General features: G+C 39.3%; 1 protein-coding gene across 8 annotated transcripts in view; it reads left to right on the top strand.

The window, feature by feature from the left end:
- Positions 1–26,994, top strand: part of NEO1 (neogenin 1) — a 235,847-nt gene that overhangs the window by 193,820 nt on the left and 15,033 nt on the right. For 4 of the 8 annotated variants that reach the window (XM_019441532.2, XM_019441531.2, XM_019441528.2 and 1 more), the window contains exons 14-23: positions 1,645–1,755; positions 2,865–3,059; positions 9,055–9,150; positions 11,829–12,052; positions 12,161–12,299; positions 14,527–14,634; positions 16,383–16,577; positions 17,202–17,234; positions 20,179–20,247; positions 23,683–23,830. In XM_019441532.2, the coding sequence (XP_019297077.1) occupies positions 1,645–1,755; positions 2,865–3,059; positions 9,055–9,150; positions 11,829–12,052; positions 12,161–12,299; positions 14,527–14,634; positions 16,383–16,577; positions 17,202–17,234; positions 20,179–20,247; positions 23,683–23,830 (1,318 nt within the window). The remainder of the gene's footprint in view (positions 1–1,644; positions 1,756–2,864; positions 3,060–9,054; positions 9,151–11,828; positions 12,053–12,160; positions 12,300–14,526; positions 14,635–16,382; positions 16,578–17,201; positions 17,235–20,178; positions 20,248–23,682; positions 23,831–26,994) is intronic. The other 4 variants (XM_019441530.2, XM_019441526.2, XM_019441527.2 and 1 more) reach the window with 3 other exon arrangements.

The following is a 26,994-nucleotide window of genomic DNA, read 5'->3' as shown; positions in this document are numbered from 1 at the left end:
GACTATACCGAACTTTTGTTCATATGTGCTGGCACTAGGTACACAATGGGGGGCAAAAATGGACATCTTTGCTCTCCTGGCGCATTAACTTGAAGCTTGATGAGTATTAGCAATGTGGATTACCAGGATCCTGTACCGAACCACAAATATGACTAAGTGGTAACCAGAAGGAATTGTTGTTTCTTCGTTTTATGCCACTTACAGCACTTAACACGTTCTGCCATGTCTTTGTAAACATTAAGTGTGGGCCTTAGTTTTTGTCTGCATTATGTAGGTTACTTATGGGGAGAGGGACTCAGCCTCTTTACACTCATGTCTCCTGCTCACATGGGCGTGTGCACTGTCACTTGCTTACGTGCTCTCTTACATTCTGACTTTCACCTATGGGGAGGGAATGATAATCTGACTGGTTGAATTCTTTTAGGACCTCAGTTGAGCCATGTTTGCCAGTAGTCCATATTATTTGTCTATTAACAGTTATAAACACATGCAGAACCCTCTCTAGCACTTTTGGGTTCAGTGTATGCAGGGAGGTGACAGGTTGAACTGACTTGGGCCCAGTCATTTGACTCCTCCTCCTTCCTTGCTTGTTGCTTCTCCTGTGGGCAACCAGCTTCAGGGTGGGCCTGCTGAGAACAGAACCTCCCACCCATCTCTCACGTGTGACAGGATTGTTTTGAGCCACACTGCATCCTGGCCGTGTCCTCCCTCTCAGGTTCTCTCTTAAGCTTCTGTACTATGCTGCTGGCCAAAGAACCTAATATTTCAATATGGGGAGGTAGGATCATTTCTCACAACCTTATGAGATCTAAGGCTATATTTAGAATTTAAGTGCTCAAAAGATGTATACATGTGAGCTGTACACTGAAAAATCGTTAAGATGGTAAATTTTATGTTATCTATTTTAACAGAAGAAAAAAATGGATGCGTAAATAATATGAATAGCTGACCATATTACTGGCTGTTGCCCTATTTTGTAGGGTAGACTTTTACATGTGGGTTTTTGTTGCCTTCAGTACATAGGCAGGTTTATTACTGATAGTCATTATGAAAAATGGCATAATAGAAAGGGCTTATTCCTCAGTTTATGGGCAGGTAGGCTGTTGGAAAAAGATTTCCAGGCCATATTTGGTGTTTAAAATTGTTCTACTCTTGTTATGGGGATGACTCAGAGAACAGAGGTTGAGGTAACCCAGCAGGAATTACATCTTTGAGTTATTTTCTGGTCTTGGGTATCTCTGAGACCAACTGACTTTGTTTCTCTGCTAGGGTTCTTTCATTATCTTCAACCTCTTTTTGACCTTAGTAACAAAGTGAAGAGATTACATTAAATGATCTCTGAGGGACCTTCAGACTCTTTAAAAAAAAAAAAAAGGTCTGTAATCTCTTAGGACCTTTACTCATTGGTTTTCCTCCTGATTGTGTGGGCTTCAGCCTCTCCTGGAGATGTGGGGGAGCTCCTCTGAGCTGTGTTGATGTATTGCTTGTGCTATGTTAACTTTAACTGAAACTTTATCAAGATAGTAGCTGTGTATGGAGTTCGTGGATGGGATACGTGCTTAATGACAAATTGTTAATCTTCTGTTTTCCAAATCTGTTTCAACTTGTCTTCTTTTTTTTTTTTCCTCCTCGTTTGGGTCTCAGGTCTTGATCGGGGAACTGAATATAATTTCAGAGTGGCTGCTCTAACCATCAATGGCACAGGCCCGGCTACTGACTGGCTGTCTGCTGAAACTTTTGAAAGTGATTTAGATGGTAAGAACAACAATCAACAGGGTTGGCAGAAGCTAGGTACTAACTAACTGTAGTTAAATTATTTAAACTGGAAAGCCACAGATTTGGTGGTGTATGTGGCTTAAATCTGTGAACTTTAATATATTACACTGCTGTCCTTACTGTAATGCAGCAAGTCTCCTAGAATGCTTTTTTCCCCCCAGTGGCTTTTAGAGATCTGTCCCTTTAAGCAGACCCAGAACAAATAAAAATGTACAGGTGCTTTAAGTCTAGTTTTTTTTATCAAGGCCATTGAGTAGATGGATAATCTAAAATTTAACACTGAGCCACATCAATCCCTCCTTTTTCAGCTACAGTTCCCCTTTTCTCTTAGTCCTGCACACCTTGCCCTTTTTCTCACCTGTGTTCCGTGAGTACCTCCATATAGGGTGTGTGTGGGTGTGGGTGTGGGTGTGTCTGTGTGTCTGTGTCTGTCTTTATCGGACACTGGTACTGCACTTAGGAGACAAAAGACCCCGGTCCTTATTCTCATTCTTGGCTTACCACTTTTTACATTGAGATAGCAAGTTATGCCTTGAAGTGATGGATTTGAAAGATACTATAAATTGCTACCTTTTTTAAGCCTCTTAGTCTCCCACCATTTAAATCAATATGTAGTTCTAAGGTTTCCTGTTTTCTGACTTACATTACTTAGGGGAGTAAATAATTGATACGGTTGCTGTAATGTGATACTTGATCACCTGTTGACAACAGGCTTCTAATTAGTTGGTATTATGCCTTTCTCATTCCACCTAGTTGAGTCTGGGACTCAGATGTGGGACCAAGAGGAATGAGTAGTTATTGAAAGGCAGTTTATTTGTTTTTCCCCATTGGGCAGAGGTTCTTAGATTCCTTTGCCTTCCTTTCCAAATTAATATTTCATTGTCTTGTATTTCAGGCTGTTTGGGTTTTGTTTTCTTCTTAGAATGTGATAAAACCACAGGCCATACTTCACTATATATACAGATTCTCTGTGAATTCTTGGGTGTAATGGAAAAATCTTAGCCCCAAATAATTTGACAGGAGGCTAAACACCATGGCCCAAGGATGGTGAAATATTCTAAGTCCTGTTTTTCTACTTTCCTACCCAGAAACTCGTGTTCCTGAAGTGCCTAGTTCTCTTCACGTCCGACCACTTGTCACTAGCATTGTAGTAAGCTGGACTCCTCCAGAGAATCAGAACATTGTGGTCAGAGGTTATGCCATTGGTTATGGCATTGGCAGCCCTCATGCCCAGACCATCAAAGTGGACTATAAGCAACGATATTACACCATCGAAAATCTGGGTATGTATGCTGAGTAGAGGAAGTAAATGCACATGGAATTTCTTTCTTTTTAACTTTTTAAAAAAATTTAAAAATTTTTTATTTTAGAGACAGAGAGATGGGAGAGAGGGCCAGAGGGAAAGAGAGAGAGAGAGAGAGAGAGACAGACAGAGAGAGGGAGAATCTTAAGCAGGCTCCATGTTCAGCACAGAGCCTGACACGGGGCTTGATCCCACGATCTTGGGATCATGACCTGAGCTGAAGTCAAGAGTGTTGGATGCACTACCAACTGAGCCACCCAGGTGCCCCTTAACTTTTTATTGTATAATAACTTTATTTTTACAGAAAACTTTTAAAAACTACAAAGAATTCCTATATATCCTTCACCAAGAGACCCCAAAGGTTAACATTTTACCATATGTGCTTTATCATTCTCTATCTTCCTATACATACGTATTTTTTTCTCTGAAACATTTGAGAGTAAGTTATACATGTGATGCCCTCTACCCTCTGACACTTTTATGTGAGTTTCCTAAAACTTGAGGGCATTTTCTAATATAACCATAGTACATTTATCAAAGTCAGCAAGTTAACACTGAGACAATATCTATAGACTTTATTTATATTTTACAAGTTATCTCATTAAAGTCCTTTATAATAAAAGAAAAACATTGTTTTCTGGTCCAGGGTCACTTACTGCATTTAGTTATCATGTCTCATTAGTTTTCTCTGACCTAGAGTAGTGCCTTGTTTTTTTCTTATATTTTATTACTGTGACATTTTTTATAAGTATAGACCATTTATATTTTGTAGAACGTCTCTCAGTTTAGACTTGTCTCATGTTTCCTCACTACAGTCAGCTTACCCATTTTTGGAAGAAATGGCATCCATACGTTGTGTTCTTGTCAGTGCATCACAACAGGAGGCACATGAAAGGCTGTTGCTAGGTGATGTTAATCAATCACTTGGTTCAGAGGGTATCTGCCACATTTCTCCAACATAAGGTTGCTGGTTTTTTCCTTCATAATTAATAAATACCTTGTTGGGGGGATACCTTGAGTCTTTGTAAATATCTTGTTTGTCGTCAAACGTTCACTCACTTGTTTTAGCGTTTTCCTAACAGGTTCTATGGTGGTGTTTCCCAAGTGAAGTTCTAATTCTCTTACTTCTCCTACATTCATCAGCATTCTTTGATACAGAAGCGCTTTCCTTTTCTTCCTTAGTGAAAGAATGGCCAGTGGGAGTCTCTTTATAGCCACTTCCTTTATTTGATATCTTCCAGTTTTCTGTGGGTACTTTCTTCCTTGTGACACAGTAAGATATTTTGCCTGCCCTTAGCCCTTGAATCAGTCATTTCTCCAAGGAACACTGATTTCTTTTTTGGAAAATGATATTTAGAAACCAGTATCTGCACTGTACATACTTCCTGTTATCAAGGTAGAAAATCCTGAGGAATCTGTAAAAACTCTAAGTGAGCTTAACAAAGTCACAAGAGACAGAATTGATATACAAAAATAGTTGTGTTCCCATGTACTCACAATAAACAGAAGTTGGAATTAAGATAACAATACTAACATAGCATCAAAAAATATGAAATACTTAGTGATAAACTTTAAAAATATGTGGAAGGTCTGTACTGGAAATTAGAAAACTATTGCTGAGAGAAATTAAAGATGACTTAAATAAATAGAGGTACCATGTTTATAAATTGGATAATACTATTAAAAGAAAATGATTTTATTAAAATGACAGTTCTCCCCAGTACTACTCCAAGTAAAATCCTGGCAGGTTTTTAGTAGAAATTGATAAACTTAATTCTAAAAATCAAAGGAACTAGAATAGCCAAACATTTTTTAAAATGAAGAATCAGGTAGTGTGGTCTTTTCAACATTTATTCAAGTGTTTTCTGAGGACCCACACTGCCTGATTTCAGTACATATTATAAAGCTACAGTAATCAAGACATTGTGGTGGTATTGGTACAAAGGTCGGTGTTATAGATCAATAGAACAGAATGGAATCCAGAAATAGATACATAGGTTGATAGAGTGAAATGATTTTTTGATTGATAGAGTTAATTGATTTTTTTTTTTTTTTTTACAAACACGCTGCCATAATTTAGTAAGGAGAGGGTAGTCTTTTCAACAAAAGGTATGGGAGTGATTAGATATCTGTATGATAAAGAAAAGGAACTTTCCTTGGCCTTTATCTCACACCATACACAAAAACAGATCTAAATGCAAGAGCTAAAACTATAAGACTTCCAGAAAAAGACAGGGAAAAGCCTTCATGACTTCGAGGTAGGTAAGGATCTCTCAAGATATAAAAAAGCATAAGTTACAAAATTAAAAAATTAATCTATTGTACTTCATCGAAATTTAAAATTTCATCTTTTGAAAACACACCAATAAAATGAGAAGATAAGCCACAGACTAGGGGAAAATACTCCTCATTCAAATATCTAACAAAGAATTTGAGTCCAGAAAACATAAAAACTCTTACAGCTTAATAAAAGAATAGGCAAAAGATTTTGATGGGCAATATACCAAAGAAGGTATGTGAGTGGACAGTCAGCACATGAAAAGACTCTCAGCATCACTAATCATCAGAGAAATGCAAATATAATCACAACAAAATACCACTCACATTCTCTACAATTGCTAAAAATTAATAATCTGATTATATATCAGCAAAGTTCAGCCGAACTGGAACTCTTACACTTGTCGTGGGAACATCTGAGGTTACAACCACTTGAAACAGTTGAGAGGTTTCTTTAAAAGCTGGCCACACAACCCAGCATTCCCACTCATAAATACTTAGCCAAGAGGAATAAAAATACATATTTACACAAAGTAAATACATATTTACACAAATCTAAAAGGAGTAAACAGGTAAATGGTAAATTGTATCTGTGCAATGGAGTACTCAGCAATTGAAAGGGATAGGCTGTGGATAGACACAGCAACATAACGAATCTCATAACATTATGCTGAGCAAAAGAAGCCAAACACAAACACTGTGTTACTACTTTTCTATTAAATTATAGAGTTGGCATCATTTATCTACGGTGACAAAGCAGGATCGGTAGTTGCCAGAGGAGACAGGGGTGATGGGAATTGACCGCAGGGGACACAAAAGAACTATTTGTAGTGTTGAAAATATTCTGTCTGGATTGTGGTAGTGATCACACAGGCAGGTATATATATATTTGTCAAAAGTCAAACCGTATACTTAAGTGGGTACATTTTATTGTATGCTAATTACACCTGAAAGTTGATTTACAAAGCCAAAAATTTTTTGAGAAATAGTAATACTTTATAATAGAAAATGAACTGATTTTGGTAGCTGTAATTACTTTTCCAAATTAGGCTGTAATTATAGAGATCTTTCTTTGAAAGACTTCTCTTGAAATTCAGACTCTGCCCTGACCAACTTTTTTATTCAAATCATTTCTTTGTAAATATCTTTCCTAAGAATGACTTTATGTGCCTAACAAATGAATTACCTTCATTTTTTCTGGTAGAGAATAAACAGCAATTTAATGCTTTATTCAGGAACATTATTTGTCTTTTTCCTTTAAGAAGAAACAGCACAGCTAACCTAGGAAGTATTCCCCATGTGAAACAGTCTTATAAGGCAATTGTAGGAGAACAAACGAAAAGCTTTGCTAGTAGGATAAAAGTGTCTCTGTGGTCTTTCCTTTATGCAACTACTCAAATGAAGATCCTCTGCAGTACATATGGTCCTTGACCTTCAGGTGCTTTCAGTCTAATAGGAAAACACAAGAAACAATGAAATGAGTTGATGTGAAGTATGTTCAGAGAACCGAGAGCTAGTTAAGGTAACAGTGGAGCAGTCAAGGAAGAGGCTTAGCCTGTACTTGAAAGACTGAGTTATGATTATGTTTGAAAACGAGATGAGAAGGAGCAGTGCATGTGCTGAAGAATAAACAGACTTTATTAGAAAAGAGAGTGAACATTGAAAAGTAGCAAAAACGTTTAATTTGGCATAAAGTGAAGTAAGCTTGAGCTGTTTGTCAACACAGATCAAAAATGCATGTAATGTTAAACAAAAGAAGAAAGTCAGAAGTGGAAAAAGTACACTAGGAATTCATTAATCAAAAAACAGCTCTCTCCTGAGCTTCCAGTTGATGTAAACTTCTGCTAACTGGGTATCTGCACCGGGATATATCCCATATTCTATCATAATTTAACCCAAATTAAAGTTAGTGTCTTCTGAAGATCTTTCAGTCAGTTAATATTTCATGAACACCTGCAATATCCCAGACTTTCAAACAGACATGATTCTAATTATTAGAAATAATACTATTTTGAGATGATTGAAATTGTTTAGAGTGCTGAGGAAGAGATATGAGGTGGTATAGCCTATAACCAGAGAGGCTAGTCCAGTCTGGGATGAGCCCTCTTAAAGGAATAGGCACCGTCCAGGCAAAGAAGGGTGACTGTATCACAGCACAAGGAACAGCTGCACATGTTAAGGTCCACTAAGCTCACAGTGCTCAGTGAACTGAAAGGTAGCGGTAAAGAGCATAGAACACTGAGAACAAGGCAGAGTGGTGAGAGGCAAGAAGGTGGAATCAACAAGACTTGATCATTTGCATAAAGGGGAGGAGGGAGAGGGAGATCTTATGATTCCCAAGTTTCTGACTTGAGCAGCAGGATACATAGTGCCATTTACAAACTAGAGAACACTGGAGCAGATCTGAAGTGGGGACAGAGAGGGAGATGCCAAGTGGGGCATGCCAAATAGACAGTTGAACATAGAGGTCCGGTGCTCAGAAGAAAGGTCTAGACTGGAGATACGTATTTGCATTTGATGGCACATGTGTGCTCATCCAAACTAAACACAATAGGAAAAAAATGAAGAGTGGGAATTGAAGGGGGCCTAGAATCAAGCCTTGAAAATGCGTACATGGTTGCTCTGCCTCTGTCTCTGATCCTAGTGAGTGACATCACCATCTATCATGTTGCCCAAATCAGCACCTTTTCCTTTTTCCTCACCTGTCAAGCACTAAGTCTTGTTGATTCTATTTATCATCACTTTTTTCTGACATTGGAAAACCAGGTGCCTTTGTACATTTCCCACTGATAACTAGAGAGTGGGCCACCAAGCAGACCAGCTCTTTTAAGCTTTTGAAGTAATGCAGGCCACTTGAGGCGTGGCCTCTCGGAAAACTGCCCAGCTTCACCAGAAATAAGTGGTATGGGTCAGCTCCTTACCCTGCCATACTTCAGTGGAGCCCAAGTCCCATTTCTGGAACTGGACTTCAAAGTATGAATACTAAACCTTGCCTAGATCAGGAATGTGAGAAGTAGAGCCTTCCTGATTTGCCAACAGGAGAACGAATTCTGCTCCAACCATTTTATGCCCTTTTTCCACCAAGTGTCACTAGTAGCGTTTTACATGATCACTGGAGGGAGCATTTCTTTCCAGCTTCATTTCCTGCAACATCACCTCCAGGCCAGTTGAAATTTGGGACCATACCTTATCCAACCAAGAAGTCTACCTGAGGGCCAGATGGGGGTTGGCAGTTCCCGGATTTGGAGGTCCCCCACTTGCTGAGTTAACAGTTCTGCTACTTCTCCACTTGCTTGGCTGTTCCATTCACTGTCCCGCTTTCTGAGAATAAAAGGGGTTTAATTCTAACCTCCATTTATGGGCTTACAACACATAAAATTCCTATTTACTCATTCTCATCTGAGCCCCTCACTGTACAGTAGCATCAAACCATTGGTTAGTTGAGGCCAAGAGAGGATTCAGGTACAGCCACCCTCACTCCTGGAACTAACTCCAGGTAGTTGATCCCAGCCAACTTTTCTGGGCTGTGTACAATGCCATCTCCATTTCCTCACACCCCAGAAGAATCCCCACATGAAATTCTCAAAATCTTTCCTAACTTCCTCTGCATTTAAAATCATGAATAGTCACCCTTGGATTTTTAAAATTCTGGAGTGAGAATTTTTTTCTAAGTGTTTTCACTTGTTTCTTTCCTTCAGATCCCAGCTCTCACTACGTGATAACCCTGAAAGCCTTTAACAACGTGGGTGAAGGCATCCCCCTGTACGAGAGCGCCGTGACCAGACCTCACACAGGTAAGCCATCCTGACCATCTCCAGTCTTCAGCATTTTTTCCAGCAGCTTATGTGGAATGTTGGCACGAGGTCTGCCCCATAGGTATCAGTGGAACGGAAAGTATATGCCACTATAGACTTCATATAGGAAAATGGGCTTTCAGCAGGGAAATTTGTTAATTTCTGGTTTTCTCTTTTTAGAAAATATTAACAGTCCTGTTATGCAAATAATTCTATGTAGATATGCAGCAGATGTTTTTAATATGTTGGTCTCTAGAAAACATAGTTGTGAGAGAATTAAAAGTGATTTTCATCTTTTGGTCATGTGAGTTACAACTAAAAGGAGTGAAAAAAAAGAAAGAATCTCTATGACTCTGGAGGAATTATATAGGTTACTGAATGTCGCAGTAAATGTGTATGATCAGTGAATCCAGCGTTTTCTTTACTAGTTGCCTGAGTTGATTGGGAAAGTACTTTTCTATTTGCTTTTCATAAACTTTGTTTATATAAAGAGTATAAAGTCCATCGTACTATCCATTTGATCGACTGTACGTTTATTACAAAAGAGACCAAAATATTCATTTTTTTTGTAACAAAGGAATACACATATAAAATTTCTGTAGGTAAATAAAATCTCTAATTTAGAGCTGTATGAGAAAGCTTATTGAAATAAATATGTAAGACTTGTAAATTTTTCTAAGGAATACTGAAAACCCAAGAATTTATCATTTTCAGAAATGCTCTTTTCCGTTTGTTTTCCAGAACTGTGAATCTCTATTTCCTGCTACATTTTTTGGATACTTTGTATAATAGTGCAAATTTGACATTATTCTTTTTAAAAAGATAATCTCTGTCCCTTTTGTTCTTTAATGCTTTTACTTGACAAGACCAACATCCTTACTGCCTGTTTGGTAGTTCTGTCCTGTCTTCTCCTGTGTGCTTGCAATTTATAAGTTCTTTTTCCAGAAAGGGGAAAAAATGTAAGATGAAAAAGAGAATATTTAAATAAGTGGTTTGCTACTTTTTAAAATTGGCTTATAATAGAAAAATTTTTTTGAAATTATCTTCTCTTATGTGACTTAATAATAGTCTTCTGGCTATAAATATACAAGAAAATGTTCCTAAGTCATGTAACATCATTATCTTTTCCAAGAGTTATTACAAATAAAAAAAATTTCTCAAAGAAGTCTAACGATTTTTGCATCTGAAGGTGCATCTTCTGTAACTAATTGGTTTGTGTCCTAATTTTTGAACAAAGCCCTTGACTAGAATGTGTGCTATTCCTGTTATTTTTAGTACTCATTTTGTAGGAATACACAAATGGAGACTATTACATTAGTTTGGCAGTTATTCATAAACAAGGTCCATGCCATTTCAGATTTTGAGTTACAGGAAGGGCTAATTTCCATAACCATGTGGGAAACCCATTTTAAAACCTTAACTTAAAATAAATCAATCTGTGTATACTTAGAAAACCTGACCAAGAGTTGATAAAGCCCAATGTATCCTGCTGTATCACCCCGGGTTTGTGGTCCTTGTTGCCTTTGCGCACATTCTAGCCTCTATTTTGACATTGAGCTTAGAGAAGGTGTCTGTTGCATATGGCACAGGACATACATGAGTATAGACTTTTCATCAAATAAGAACTCTTACTTCTAAAGTTCATAAAGGCTGTCACTTGGATCCATAACTATGTCATTTCCCATAACTGATTTGGATTCATTAGATGCATTGTTTTCTGACCCTACTGGAGAAAGTACAGCAGTTGTTCCTGCATGGTATCACCTTACCTTTTCCCCAGGAAGAATAATACCCTTGAGAGTTACTTTTGCTTTATTTGGATGTATACCATCTTGCTGTACTGCTTATAGACCCAAGAAATCAGTAGATCTCAACTGGACCCTGTGGGTATCAGATAACCCTAACACCAAGGCCAGGTTAAGTTGTCATTGGCTGGCATTCAAGACTCAAGTTTGAGAGTAGGACCCTTACAATGTTCATTGACATGCATTGATAAGCCATGTCCCAAAAATTCGGCCATATTCACTGAAATATCAAAACAGATCATAAGCTTTGTGTTGCTTGTTCTGAAATTACACCCTTGATTTAAAAATTTTTTTTTAACGTTTATTTATTTTTGAGACAGAGAGAGACAGAGCATGAACGGGGGAGGGTCAGAGAGAGAGGGAGACACAGAATCTGAAACAGGCTCCAGGCTCTGAGCACTCAGCACAGAGCCTGATGCAGGGCTCGAACTCACGGACCGCGAGATCGTGACCTGAGCCGAAGTCGGACGCTCAACCGACTGAGCCACCCAGGCGCCCCTACACCCTTGATTTTAAAAGCAGATTGTATCTTCTCACAATCCTTTTTGGAAAGGTAGTAGAATTTTCAAGTAATTAAAAAAATTCAAGTATGATTATGTTAATATCACTGGATTATCAGATTTTAATATACATACAGATAATGTAGAGAATATAGTTAATTATTTCCCTAGAGATTTTCCTGCAAATTTTTCCTGAAAGAATGCAAGTGGAAATATTCTTTTTAATGAATGGTGGTTATCTATTAACTCCGGATTCTCTTTCTCTTTCTCCATTCCTCATCTTTCATTCCATTATGTTACCCTGCATTTCCTTTTCTTTTATTTTTGTTTATGTTAAAATGCCACTTCCCTTTTTTAATTACTTTTTACCCAGACACTTCTGAAGTTGATTTATTTGTTATTAATGCTCCATACACTCCAGTGCCAGATCCCACTCCCATGATGCCACCTGTGGGAGTTCAGGCTTCCATTCTGAGTCATGACACCATAAGGATCACATGGGCGGACAACTCACTGCCCAAACACCAGAAGATTACGGATTCCCGGTACTACACAGTCCGATGGAAAACCAACATCCCAGCAAACACCAAGTACAAGGTACTGGCACATTTGCTGTGGGTGAGAAAAGCTAATTGCTGTGGGTGAGAAAAGCTAATAGCTATTGATACTTCCTAATTCTAAAGTTCTTCATTCATATGCTTCCAGAATGCAAATGCAACGACTTTAAGTTATTTGGTGACTGGTTTAAAAGCAAATACACTGTATGAATTCTCTGTGATGGTGACCAAAGGTCGAAGATCAAGCACATGGAGTATGACAGCCCATGGGACCACCTTTGAATTCGGTATGTGTTGTCTGAATCTTACATCACATGGCATTTCTTCTCTTTGCAAGACATGAGAGCCAGTGGAAGTCCATGCGAGTATTGTCCCACATCCCAAGTCCTGAGACTTCTCATCACCTGCTTCTACGACCCAAGGAAAATTATCGAGGGTGTGAATTAGCACATTTACAGAACATAGTAAGCAGCTATAGCTGGAGTTCAGTGTTTGAATTATGTTTTCTTCATCACTGAACAAGAACATTAGCCAATAATGGGATAATATAATGCAAAGTATACTAGTTTTTAGGAATCAAGAGACTTGAGTTCAATCCCAGATCAACCAGACACTGACTGTGTAAGTCATAAGTAAGTCATCCAGCCTCTCCATCTGTTTCTTCCATCTGTAAAAGAGGGGTAATAATCTCTGCTTTTCATACCTTACAGGGTTATTGTAAGGGTAAAATGAGCAGATGAGAAAGCACATGGTAATTATAAAGCACTGTGTAGATGTAGAGGATTACTGTCATTAATCCTCCTTTACTGCTAAATTGAGAGAAAAACAAGTGACCTGCCCTTAACAAAGCAGCTGCCAATGCCATGCTTGCTGGAGCCTCAGAACTTTCCTGGTAGGCCACAAAGCTGCCCCAGCAGCCTTCTTACAAACCAGTTAATATCTGGTTGATATCTGATAAATCTCCCATTGGGACAGCCTCTAACGGGTTTTGCCTGTAAATAAACATGAAAGGTAAAAGACACCTAAACAAATTAAGGGGAAAGCAGGCTATCCAAGTTTGAGATTCCGTTTGCCTTTTGCTCATTTGTAGGCCTACCTTCTACCTCTTATACTTTTCTAGCATGTGGATATGTGTAACCATTGGGAGTCTCTGTCTCTTCTGGCCTCCTATGGCTTTTTTCACCTGTATATAATGAAAAAAATGGAGCTATTAAGTCTCTCTGGACTGGGCCTGGCCCTAATGCCTTTTTGTCTTCTGCACAGTTGATTGGACTTCCTGCACAGAAAAAGGGTTGACTTTGGAGAGCTTAGAATTAATAGTGCACAAAAGTTTAGGTAGACATTGAATTTACTTTCTTTGCTAGTTTTAAGAATATCTTTTTGCTTGGGGCCCCTGGGTGGCTCAGTCGGTTGGGCGTCCAACGTCAGCTCAGGTCATGATCTCGCCGTCTGTGAGTTCGAGCCCCGCGTCGGGCTCTGTGCTGACAGCTCAGAGCCTGGAGCCTGCTTTGAATTCTGTGTGTGTGTCTCTCTCTCTGCCCCTCCCCCGCTCATGCTCTGTCTCTCTCCCTGTCAAAAATAAATAAACATTAAAAAAAATTTAAAAAAAAAAAGAAAATATCTTTTTGCTTAATTCCAACCCATTAGTTAATAAATGATACTACATATTCCCTTAGGATGTGTGCATTTTACCAGGCTTCCTGCCTTCCATTTTATGCTAGGAGAATTCCAGTATTTTAGGTAGAGAAGAGTAAATTGAGGATATACTTAATTTGCTCATTTCTCTACTGGTACATTAATAGTTATCAGCCATGACATCGAAATACAAGAAATGCAGTGTTGTTTTATTCTGTTGGTTTTTCCGTTTCATAAACAACTTTACATTTCAGAACAATATTCTCAAATAGTTGACAGTGTGTGTTTAGTGCAAACTTAAAATGAAAGCATCAATTTGTAAATCATTTGTTTTTTGAGGGAATAGGGATTTTTAAACATTGTATTTGGTTTGGAGAGCCATCTATAAATGAAAGAGAAAATTATTTTACACTTGAAAATATTCTAACAAAATTATCCAAATTTGAGGGGGAATGTCATCTTGGGCAAATTACCTGACTTTTTTCATTGCCAATGCCCTGATCTGTCAAGCAGGGATAGTGGTAGCTGCCTTTCAAGTTGCCATAAATATTAAGTGAAATACTGTTTATAAAATGGCTGGCATATAGTAGATCTTGGTAACTAACTACAAAGGTCTTTTGACTTCCCTAAGTATCCTATAAATCCCTAACCCGAAGCCAAGATAACAATTCTGCATTCTCATTGTGTGGTATTTTCTCTTTGGTACTTGGCATATTCTTCTCTTGATTGGAGCTATTTGCAGGTAGACTTTGAGTTCTTTGAAGCCAGGAGGCTTTATCTTTTTTGCCTTATACCTCTTACTGTGCCTTATAAATGGGTTGAGGAAATGGTGACAAATTGAAATGGACAGGAACTAATGAAAGTCTTGTTTTTTTGTAGTTCCTACTTCTCCACCCAAGGACGTGACAGTTGTGAGTAAAGAGGGAAAACCTAGGACCATAATTGTAAATTGGCAGCCTCCCTCAGAAGCCAATGGCAAAATTACAGGTAAGCTGCCTTTGAGTGTATGTCTGCCCTCTGTTCCTACCCGGCAGAAGCATCCCAACAGAGTGCTGTGTGGTTGGGGGAAGTGGGAGTCTGAAGGCTGGCTTGGTCATTTTATGAGGTGCAGTCATGATGATCCTTGAAAGCGGACCTAGGGGGTGCTGTTGCTCACAGTAAGGTAAAAATGAATGGCCAGTTGGTTGTTCTGACTCACTTTGGGTGAAAGTCTGATGGGCGTTGTTACATTAGACAGTCTTTGGCTATGGTGGGGCCTTATGGACATATTTATTTTCATCAGAAAAGCTCTTCTTTGCCTCTGACTAGATAATCAGCTTTGGCGTCAAAGACCCTGCCTGATTCTAAAGGGTAATACCCGGTAAATACAGATTCGAAGACCCAAAAAGCCCATTAAACTTTTAATTCAGTTTTTTGTCCCCAGGGCTGCTACTTCAGCTTCCTGTGCTCTTAACACTGGAGTTAGAAGTTTGAATTGGCCTAGGCCTTTGAAGGGACCTGGGATTTTTCCTTGGACTTCCAGAGAACTTGCCACAGTAGAGGACACTGTATCTTCCATGTCTTTATCAGGGAGGAAAGCCCAATGGGATTTAGCTCTTAATTATTCCCCTTGGAACCTCTGCTCCGTGTAGGTTTAGGTTGAGGAACAGGAGTTTGCTTTCTGATGTTCCTATGTATGAATAAGGAGGCCCAAGGGAACTGATCGCATTTCTCAGTGTTGTCCTGCTTCCACTTTCAGTTAGAATCCCTTTCCGTAAATCCTTGGGCTTTCTCATGGTGTGTGTGTGTGTGTGTGTGTGTATGTATGTGTGTGTGTTTTACTTCCCTGTTCCTTACAAGAAGGAAGCATGACTTGACTTGGGTTACATTTTATTTTATCTTTAAAAACCAGTAATGATGCATGCAGTGCATTTTTGCACTGTGTAAGTCAGGTAGGCATGTAGCTCTTCCTGCCTCAGCCGTGGAGACTGAGTGCCCCCTGGTGGGAGTATCAGGTGATGTTTCACTAGGACTTCAGCCACATCAAGTCTGCAGTTTTAATAAAGGTACTGCCCAACCCTCTCCCCACCGGGGCGGGGGAGTTTTTCTCCTGGGAAATCATGTTGGTGCGAGCTAAAACAGCACTTCAAATCAGTGTCTGTTTTCAAAAGTGCATTATTTTAATTGTAGACCCTTGATGTGTATGCTATTCAAATATTAAGATGTTGAAGTAATTGGATTGTTTCCTTCTGAGAGTTCTTGGCCCTGTATTATTAACTTATGATAGTTACTATATAACTGCTTTTATTGTTTCAACTGCTGATACAGATGATAACTTACAGCTTGGCACTGTTGAGATTGCGGTTTTCTCTATATTATGTTTAGTGTAGCATTTTGAAGGCATTTTACCCTTGCCCCCCCCCCCCCCACCATTTTTTAAGTTTATTTTGAGAGAGAGAAAAAGTACGAGTGAGGGAGGGGCAGAGAGCTGGAGAGAGAGAATCCCAAGCAGGCTCCACACTGTCAGCATAGAGTCTGACTGGGGGCTTAATCTCACAAACTATGAGATCATAACCTGAGCTGAAATCAAGAGCCAGATGCTTAACCCACTGAGCCACCCAGGTGCACCACCATTGCTGTTTAATGAGTAGCTAGTTTTCTACTTGTATATGCCATAACATATATCTTTATTGACTTACCGATCGCAAAGAAAAAGCAGGAATAAGGTATCTTTTCTCATTTCCTCCTTTGGACAGGTTACATCATATATTACAGTACGGATGTGAACGCAGAGATACACGACTGGGTTATTGAGCCTGTTGTGGGAAACAGGCTGACTCACCAGATACAAGAGTTAACACTTGACACACCATACTACTTTAAAATCCAAGCCCGAAACTCAAAGGGCATGGGACCCATGTCTGAAGCCGTCCAATTCAGAACACCTAAAGGTAAAACTCCACTAAACAGTGTTTTCTTGTATGTCTCTTTAGTGAGGCAATGCTTGCACATATAACTTTAGCACATAGAAACTGTGGAGAATATAAGAAGTCCTGATGATGAGTTTATGAACCACAGTGTGAACCTTTATCTCAAAATGATCCTTCACTCACCCATTGACCACCAAATCAGTGCTCCCTAGGTTATTGGCCTAACCATATCACTTACAAGGCTGTTTAAGGCAGATGAATTGCAATGATCCTAAAGTTTTTACCAGTCAGATCAGATGTGATTCGTTTAGTTACCAGGTAGAGTAATAGCATGTTAATTTCCTTTCAACACATGCAGGCTCTCAACCTGAAAGGCTTATGGACCTTTGTAGAGAGAAAGACACTAACGGGGGATGTTTGAAGAAATCTCTAGATAAAAAAGTAAAGTACTGAACCATGTGAGATTAGGAGTAAAATTTAGCTGGGGACTGAGTCTGGAAATTTCTGTTAGTACTGAAAACAAGATTCAATTTGTTTGGAAGTTTGTGGGTTTTTTTTTTTTTCCTTTAAAAATTCTGCCTGTCCCATCTTCAAAGCTTGTGATCCTTGCTCTTGTTTTTTCTTCCCCTGTGCTTGGCCTGTTAGCGGACTCCTCTGATAAAATGCCTAATGATCAAGGTAAATCAGTTAGATGGCCTCTTCTTTCCTTTCCTCTCTTTTGTGACCTATTATTACTAGCTTTTTGTTGTTCTTGTTTCTTTTTTTTTTCCCCTAAAAATCGGTACTTTGTGTTAAAAACCACATATTTATTGGCCAAAGTGGAGTTGAGTCCATGTTTGTGGCACTTGGGGTATCTGAAAAGCTGGGGATCTACTTAGAAGCTAAATAGGCAGCATCAGAAATGGAGCTGTAAATGAAATTCTGCAGCTGTAGGAGATTGGCCTTAAGTATGGGTCAGTTTGTCCTTTGTGTTAAGATACTGAAATTCTGTAACAATGATAGGCATTTGGGCCATGATGGGAACCCTCACAGTTGTTTGTTGTATTTGTAGCATCTAGGATTGTATTAGTATTTCTAAATGAAAAGTTGTAATCAAATTCAGCCGATACCCTATTTCCCTCCCATCACAAAGAATCTACCCTAATGAATTGTATGGTCATCCATGACAAAATTAGTGCTATTTATTCTGTTACCCTAAGCTTACTTCAGAGCTTTTCTCCATTTCTCCCTTAAATATACTTGCTCATTTCAAAAGAGGTAGAAACAATTTAAAATGGAAACTTGAGGCACTGGCCTCAAGTGTCCATTCTTGAAATTATCTGTCCACATGGTTTTTCTGCTATAATTGCTATGGTGGAGAAGTAACTGGATTGTGGTTTTCATCTCCAGGGAGTCAGCTACAGTTGGTATCTGTTTTCTATACCAAGAGCAATGAGGGGAAAGTTGATGATTGCTTTCAAGATTTAAGAGTAGTTTTTAGAAATAAAAAGTCTTTGGATTTTGGTGAATGGCAAGGAAGAGTCAGAACTTGAGGTTACATGTTTCAGGCTTTAGAAATGTGTTTGCACTCAGTGAGTCTTTCTTTGTATGTGCTTGTGTATATGTGTGAGGTACCTTGATGATGGTAGACATTTTAACTTAAGCATGAGAACAGAAGAAGAACCCTACTGTGTGCACAGATTACAGATGTGCTCGCTGTCCTTCCTCTACTTCACTCGATAAGCTAGAGTACAAGTCTTCACTTGCACCACACCTCTAGCCTTTAAATTCCTTACCCATGTTTATTTTTGGTGTTTGGTTAATCCTTGGAATTTCTTGCTCATAGGTTATATTTAAAAGAAAAAAATGCTGGGGAATACAGGAATTCAGCCAGCCAGTTTATTGGCAAAGTGTGTTCTTTGGCAATTAGTTAATGCTACGATACTCTGGATAGTTGGACTTATAGGTGGGCTACCTGAAAAAGAAGCAGACCTAGATGTGAAGAGCTTTGCAAGTACTAAGTCATCCCCTCCAACTAGACTTCATCACAGTGAAAAGAACAGCTGGAGTCATGGCCTGTGGTGTGTGCCACTTGGCAGGAGTGATGGCGACAGAAACAAGGGGATGAAGTAACAAGTATGGACAGCAGGAAAGGGATCAGGGACTCTGAGTTAAATATGCCCTTTTGGATACCCAACAGCTTGCATTGCTTTGGGAGTTTTGAGCTTCTGGAAACATAGAAAACATTGTTTTCATCTAGATATTTATTCTGTTCAATGAACTATATACACAGATGTTCAGATTTTAATTGTTCATTTAGTCCAATGCTATTAACTTTTATAGAAGTACTTGACATTAGCTGTAATATTTTGTAGAAACACATCTAGTTTATGTGTTTCTAGTCAAGCTTTATTTGTAGAAATTACTCATTTTTAAGTGTTTTATGAAGCTTCATACTCTGTGCCTCTGCAAAGGGAAAGATTATATTCTTCCCTGGAGATTTATTATATTTGTAATAGTAGTTAATATTTGTTGAACATTTGCTATGTGTCAGGTGGTATTCAAAATATTTTATAGGATTAAATTTCCATTTAATCATCAATACTATTTCATGAAGTAGAAACAATTATTATCACTGTTTTACAATGAAGAAACTAAGACCCCAAAATAATGAATAACTTGCCAAAAGTCAAGTACACGAAAGGCCAGTATTCAAGTGCAGGCAGTGTCCTGTATTAACCATGAGGAGTAGCTTTGACTTTGCAATTCTTTCAGACTTCGGGAGAAATCCAAACCTTGAATTAAGGAATACCTTTGATTTACTGGGAAAGGATTCCTTATATTTGCTTTACCCAAGCAGCTTTTTCTATAAATGTGAAGAACAAAATCCAAGACCAAGAATATGAATTATTAAAAAACTGATCTTTGTATTTCATGAAGTCTGTTTGTGAGGTGGTCCCAAGCCTAAGGTCGACAGCCTCACTCATTGTGTTTCATTATGATGGATTAGGAGACAGTGTCCTTGGTGAGCAACTAGAGGGAAGACTTCATTTTTTCCATCCTTGGGTATTTAGATGGCTGAGCAGGCACTGAGAACCCGATTTGAACCTCCACTTGTTTTCCTGCTCCTGCTTAAGGCAACTTTATACTGAGAAAGGCAACTTTATAATTGGGGAAAAAAAAATCCAAACACTACTGATACCTGGTAGGCCAGATCAACATAGCCAGGTCCTTGGAAAAGTCCACTTCTGTAATGCAGAAGTCAACCCAGCTGGTCCCTCTGTTCCTTTTCTGAGAGAAGCTAGTTTTGCCATAAGTGCTCTGAGCAGTCTTTCAGGAACTGTTTCCTGGGCGAGAGGAATGGGTGTGTTCCCACCTTATGAACAGCAAGTGGCAGTGTAGTTACATGCTAGATATAGCCATGGACCGAGGGTGTCAGCCTTTCAGATGCCTCATTGCATAGAAAGCTATATACCTTAGTTTGCTTTGCACAGCCTATTTGTTCCCCTGTTGTTTATGTGCTACTTTGTTTTCTCATGGACAGAGTAGACTAAAAATATTTTTTGTAGAAAACACTTGATGTGAAGCAGACTCATCACACCAATGGCTTGGATCCTTACTGATATGATTTCTTCTCCTTCAGCCTCAGGGTCTGCAGGAAAAGGAAGCCGGCTTCCAGACCTAGGATCTGACTACAAACCTCCAATGAGTGGTAAAGCCTTTCTTATGGCTCTTCTGGCTTCCTGTGGGCATGACACAGTTCTACTTGAGTCTCAATAAGTCTTTTGTAGCTTGTTTGTGGTGGGTTGTGGCATGTTACCTATTTCCTTTTATTGAGTAGAGTTTAATTTAGGCATTTTCTGGCAAATGTTTACTGAATTACTGCAAACCCATTCATTATAGGATCCATAAGTAAAATTGTTTCCCCACATACACAACTTAAAATAAGATTAATTCTAAACAAATGAGTCTTCCTTTGCTCACTGCCTGCCTCTATAAAATTAGAATCTTGCTTTCAGAAATAAACCTTCTGATGTGATTATCCATCACATACAACAAGCCAAAGAAATGCTTCAGAGTCATGAATTTCTCCCCCACACTGCTTACCACACTGTTTTTAATTTGGGAATTCTAAAAACTTCTTCCCAGTTTTCCTAGCCAGGCTAAGAGCTGGTGCCTTCTGATTACTTAAGTGCTGACACCTACTTCTCTGTAGAACTTCACTGTTTTAAGTTACTGTCACATGTGAAATTACATTTGATCCTCATAACCCTGTGAAGCAGGGAGAACAGATGTCATTCCCATTTTTACATTAAGAGACTGAGTGAAGTGAGTGCCTGGGTCCACCCACTAATTATGGAAGTCCTAGAACCAAAATCCAGGTCTTCTGACTTCTGATTGTGCCGTTTCCACTATCACATGCAGCCTAAAAGGTGTGGGGTGCTGTACCAGATGTGGGAATCTGAGTCCTAGTCTGAGTTCTAGGACTCTTGAATTTTTCCTCCTGGGATGCATGTGTTACATTTATGTGCTGTCCACATAGAATATTCATGATTATGAGAAAAGCAATTACTTCCTTGTCTTTTCTTTCATTTATACTTTCATTCACACATGTTTTTAAAGGTTCAGGTTCTGTGTAACAGGTTATGGGAGCAAAAGGAATGGGTAACAAACCAGCTGACGGAGAAAAGGGAAAGCTTCATAGAAGAGGTGATGACTGACCCAGATATGAAAGGATGCATGGAAGATGGCTTGACATTTGTCAAGGAGGGGGTTGGACATTTCAGGAAACAATAACAGCATGTGCGAAAGCATGGCAACAAAAAACAGCCGGCTCTCTCCAGGGATCACGCTGCCTAGAGACAGGATAGAGAGTCTCACATCAGAGAAGGTAGTGGGTTAGAACCAGCCTGCCAAAAGCTCAGGTATCCACGCTATGAAATGTGAGTTTCATCCTGTGCATAGCACATGTAAGATACCTCCTACCACAGGGACACTGGGATTTCCATTTATTGAGTATCTAGTGTTATTACTCTGATGAGTGAAGAATGAGTCAGGGGCTAAGATTATGAAGTCAGAGTGGGGAGTTAAGAAGCTGTTGCAGTAGTCCAGATGAGGCTTAAGAAATGGCCTATCATAATGTCCCTAACTGGACACGCTCCTATGGCAGCTCACTCTCACTCTATCTTCCCTGGGGGGTTTTGGCCCTCTCAGAAATTAGAGGTCAAATGCAGTTTAATGGGAATTCATCTCTGTTGAGAACAGGGAAGAACTGCCCCCACCACCCCTGCTAGCCTCCACACCCCAGGCCCCTAATCTCTGATTCGTACCGCCTGTCCCACCACATATCCCACCCTGTAACTCAAAACTGCTGTTAGTGAAAGTTATTTATGTAAAGCCCCAATATGGTCTAATTTTATTAGTCCCTAGCTCTGTAGTCTTTCCCGAATATAAAAATGTTGTTTTACTAAAGCTCGTTATGTACAGTATATGTTATCTGTCTGCTTACCTTTCTCTCAGATGAAGAATAAAAATAATCAAAGAAAATGTAGAATAATAAGCTCTAAGCCCTCCTAAATCAGCCCAGATTTCTAGCACTGTGCTTAGATGTAGCCTATAAAATCATATAATCAAAAGTTGGAAGGTCAGCTAATACGGTGTTCTGGACGGGATTCCCACAATAGGTAAAGTTTGAATTAGATCCTAAGTTTATAAACCAGAGTTGTATTTGAGAATCACTTTAGGAGCTTTTCTAAAAACTCAGATTCCCAGGCCATAACTTCATGTTGGGAATTTCTTCCACAATCTCCCAGATGGGTAGAATGACTCTTCGTAGGCACTTCTAGAAACTAAACACTCATTACTTGGTAAGACAGCTCATCCATCATTGTGCAGCTCTGTTTGTTAGGTAGGAGAGAGAGAATCGCTAGAAGGAAAGACATCAGATATCTATGATAGAGCTGTTTGGTGGAATTTCCCACATTTTATAATATGAGCATGCATAACTTTTATAACAAGGTGGAAAGCAAAGCAGTGTGTTCCAGAAGGTAGAAGAGCAACACAGAATAGAGCTAAGTTACAAAAGGCCTTGGACGCAGAGTTTGGCCCTCATCCTGTAAGCAGTGGGGAAATAGTAACAGGAAGAAAAGCCAAATTTCCTCAGGGTCATAAATGATCCAGCCTCTGCACACTCGTCTATCTCTGTCTTTTTGTGCTCATTTTATTCCCTGTAACTTTGCATCTCTCCTTGTTTGAGCAGCACTGGCTGCCTTCCTCTTCCTTGGACATGCCAGGGCTCATTCCTGCCTTAGGATCCTTCCACTAGCTGTTCCATCTCGAATGTTCTTCCTCCACATCTTTGTATGGTGGGATCTTTCTTGTCCTTCATATCTTAGCTCAAATGCCATTTCCTCAGAGAAGCCTTTTCCAACCATTCAATCTAAAATAGCCACCCAGTCACTCTGTATCATATCCCCTCATTTTATTTTTTTCACAGCACTTATTACTAATAATTTCTTACTTGTTTATTTTCTGCCCCTACCCCAGCAGTCACATCTTTGTTGTTCACTGTTGCATCCTTAGTAACTAGAACAATGCCTGGCACATAGTAAAACTACTCGGTAAATATTTGTCAAATTAATGCCTATGTACAGACCTGCTTTTTCCTGAAACTGAATAAGAGAATTGACTTTGCAAAGACTGTATTTATAAAAACAGACTGTATTTTTCAAGTAGTTTTTTGTGGTGTCAGACATCTCTATGGTGGGGAAGACTTCAGCTTTCTACGAATGTACATTTTTTAAATGGTTTGGAAAGTCAGAAAACTAAATGATTTACAAATGGTGCTTTATAACACAAATTTATGCATAATATAATATAAGACCACGACGGGCACACCCGTTATTTGTCCAAGTATAATGTTTAGTATAATTTGAGAAGCTTTTATTGAACCAGCTTTGTGCAAAGCACTGTGCTAAGAACTGTACATAGTGCAGAAACTTGGCTCTCTAGATTTTGTGAGACACCTGTATGCAAGGCACAGCAATGAGTGTATTACAGAGAAGTTCACATGAAGTTTCCATAGCCTGAGTGTATACATGTTTGGAATTCTCTAACACTAATAAATGTCCCGGTTTTCCCTCTCCAGGCAGTAACAGCCCGCATGGAAGCCCCACCTCTCCCCTGGACAGTAGCATGCTGCTGGTCATCATTGTTTCTGTTGGCGTTGTCACCATTGTGGTGGTTGTGGTCATTGCTGTCTTTTGTACCAGGCGTACCACCTCTCACCAGAAAAAGTAAGGAGCCCCAAATGTAGCCCATGATTTTTGCCATTGATTCTTTTGCTACTATGTGACTTCTGTGTTTGGCGTTGTACAAAGAGATCAAACATAAAATGCACTTCTCCCTTGAAAAATGTGAGGATTAGGGACACTGACCCTAATTCAGAATTAGGCAGTCAGAATTCTGCATGTAAATTTTGACTACCCCCAAATTTAACTACCAGTAGCCTACTATTGACAGAAAGCCCTGCTGATAACATAAACTATTGATTAACACCTATTTTGTATGTTATATATTATATGCTGTATTCCTTCAGTAAAGGTAGAAAAAAGAAAATGATTAAGAAAATCATAAGGAAGAGAAGATACATTCACAGTACTGTACTATAATTATCAAAAAACGTCTGCATGGTGAATAGCAAACATATACCCTCACCCTGGCCCTAACCCTAACCCTAGATCTGGAAAGTGGATTCCTGAACACCCAATAAGAAAAGCTAGGAAGCAGCCTAGTTATTTTGGAGGAGACCCCAAATATTTAAGAATTTCTGAAAATTGGTATGAAGGTAGAGATAAAAACAGAAGGAATAATTGAATATCTATTTAAAGACTGTTTAGAGCCCAAAATCCCCTCCTTGCCTCAGTTCAGTAGATGGCTGCCGTTCTATTTTTAGCCAAGCAGAAGTCTGGGGTTTTACTCTCTAGAGAGGTCTCTGAACTGTCGGATGCCAGGCACTTACCCTCATGCTCACTCTAACCCTAGATCTGAGGGGGAAAAAGGGAAGATATGGTATATTTATGCAATGGAATATTACTCAACCATAAAAAGAAGGAAATCTTGCCATTTGCAATGACATGGATGGAGCTAGAAGAGTATTATTTTAAATGAATTAAATCAGAGAAAGAGACAACCGTATGATTTCACTCATTTGGAATTTGAAGCAAAACAAATGAGCAAAGGGGGAAAAGAAAAGAGAATGGCAAACCAAGAAACAGACTCTTAACTATAGAGAATGAACCAATGGTTATCAGAAGGGAGGTGTGTGGGCGGACAGGTTAAATAGGTGATGAGGATTAAGGAGGGCCTTTGTGATGAGCACCGGGTGGTATATGGAATTGTTGAATCACTACGTTGTATGCCTGAAACTAATATTACACTGTATGCTAACAAATTTAAAGGAAATTAAGAAAAAAAAAGTCTGCATGTAAGTGGACCCCTACTATTCAATCCCATGTTGTTCAAGGGTTAACTGTACATTAAAAATTATGTCTTAAATATTTTTAAAGGAAAAGAAGAATGGTTCCCATAAGTGTGTATCACTCGGTGTCCTGGCAGGAGAGAGGTGGCACACTCAAAAAGAGTGAAAGGAAGATTCTCTTTCCTAACCTGACTCTTTCCTAAATGGTCCCTTTAGGACATTCACAAAGTCATAGGTGGGGTTAGGAAAGAGGCAGAGATGTTTGAGGGCCAGCAGCCATGATGGACACTATCACCCTTAGGCCTAAAAGGGCAAGAGGTCTTTCTGAAGAATAGCTGTGTTCAGAGGTCTGAAGCAGTAGGAGAGGGCTTTCTGGCAGGAACTGGGTGTGGTTGTAGGAATGTAGTCTCTGCCAACCTCTAGCCCAGCAGGGAGGGGACAGGCTAAAAACTCCTACTCTCCAGTCTCTTGCCTGTGTCTTCTGGCCAAATCCATAGGAAGCCACATAAAGCAGATATAGTTCATTTGACTCAACCTCTCGGGTCACAGGGTCACATAAAGAATAGATCTATAGATCTAGAGAATAGAAAGTGGACTGCGTCCCGCCTTGCTGGTTTGGAGTACTGTTTAGAGGTGCACACGGTGAGCCAGATGGACAGGGGTTTATGGGCATTCTTACAAGCTTTTTCATGGCACAAATATACCTGAAGTGGAAGACCACAGCCCTCTTTATTCTACATCTAAGTTTAAGAATATTTTCCAGGGGCGCCTGGGTGGCTTGGTCGGTTAAGCGTCCGACTTCGGCTCAGGTCATGATCTTACGGTCCATGAGTTCGAGCCCCGCGTCGGGCTCTGTGCTGACAGTTCAGAGCCTGGAGCCTGTTTCAGATTCTGTGTCTCCCTCTCTCTCTGCCCCTCCCCTGTTCATGCTCTGTCTCTCTCTCTCTCAAAAATAAATAAACGTTAAAAAAAAAAAAATTAAAAAAAAAAAAAAAAAAAAGAATATTTTCCAGAAAGTGCTACCAAGTGTGGAAGTTGAGGTTAGGGCTGGCAGGGGCAGGTTGGGGGTCAGTGGGGACAGATACTGATCTAGGGAATAAGAAAGGCTCATTTATGATCGGAATATCAAATGAGCAGAGGGGTCAGGTGGCTGCTAGCTCTGAGTTCCTCTGAGATATTAAGGGTCGTGGTAATTGTTTAAAGCAGATAGCCAGATGATTGAGTTACATACTGCTTGATAACAGCCTACACTCCTGAACTTGACAGAATCCCTGACCCAACACTGCTTTCAACTCCTATATAGTATCTGGCCAGCGAGACAGATACCAAAAATAAAAAGGTTCCTGAGTTAGCCCTAATAGCAAAACACATTATGGGCAATAAAACGACTTCAGTTGCAGTATCCTAAAAGATCATAAGATGGAGATACTGCTGCGTAAACGAGAGAGAGACCAGTTCATGTTAGTGTTTGTGATTATCCCTCAGACTTGGTCTGCCCAAGGCAAGATGCATGTGTTTGATAACAATGAATTTGGTTTTAGTACCGAGGACGAGTACAGAGTAACCACCCTGTCACTGCCACTAGTGACAGCTTCATGTCATTTTGTGTATGTTATGTGAGGTGCTGAATCTTTCTTTTGCCCAAAGTAGCTTTCTAGATCTTGCAGAGCATCTCTTTTCCAAGGGAATGGGAGCTCATTTTATAAGCCTCCTGGTTACTGCCTCTTACACCTCTCCTTGTCCCCTTTTGATTATAGAAAACGGTTTCTCTTAAAAGCCTCAGAGATGACATTATTTCTACTCTAGAATTTTCCTGCAAGCTTCTTTGTTTGGCATTTCACATTTATTTACCTTTATGAACTTAGTTTTATATCTAGTTTCAGAAATCTTGAGATCTTTATTTAAAAGAGTCTAAAAAAACAAAGTGACATAATTCCTTAGTGCTTTGGGGAATTTAAAATTCAAAGTAAATAAAAAAGA

Source organism: Panthera pardus, unplaced genomic scaffold (genome assembly GCF_024362965.1).
Source record: "Panthera pardus isolate Hobbes unplaced genomic scaffold, ASM2436296v1 HiC_scaffold_24, whole genome shotgun sequence".
In the NCBI taxonomy this organism is placed as follows: Eukaryota; Metazoa; Chordata; class Mammalia; order Carnivora; family Felidae; genus Panthera; species Panthera pardus.
Note: the sequence above shows the minus strand (reverse complement) of the source record. Positions and strands in the feature narration are given on the sequence as shown.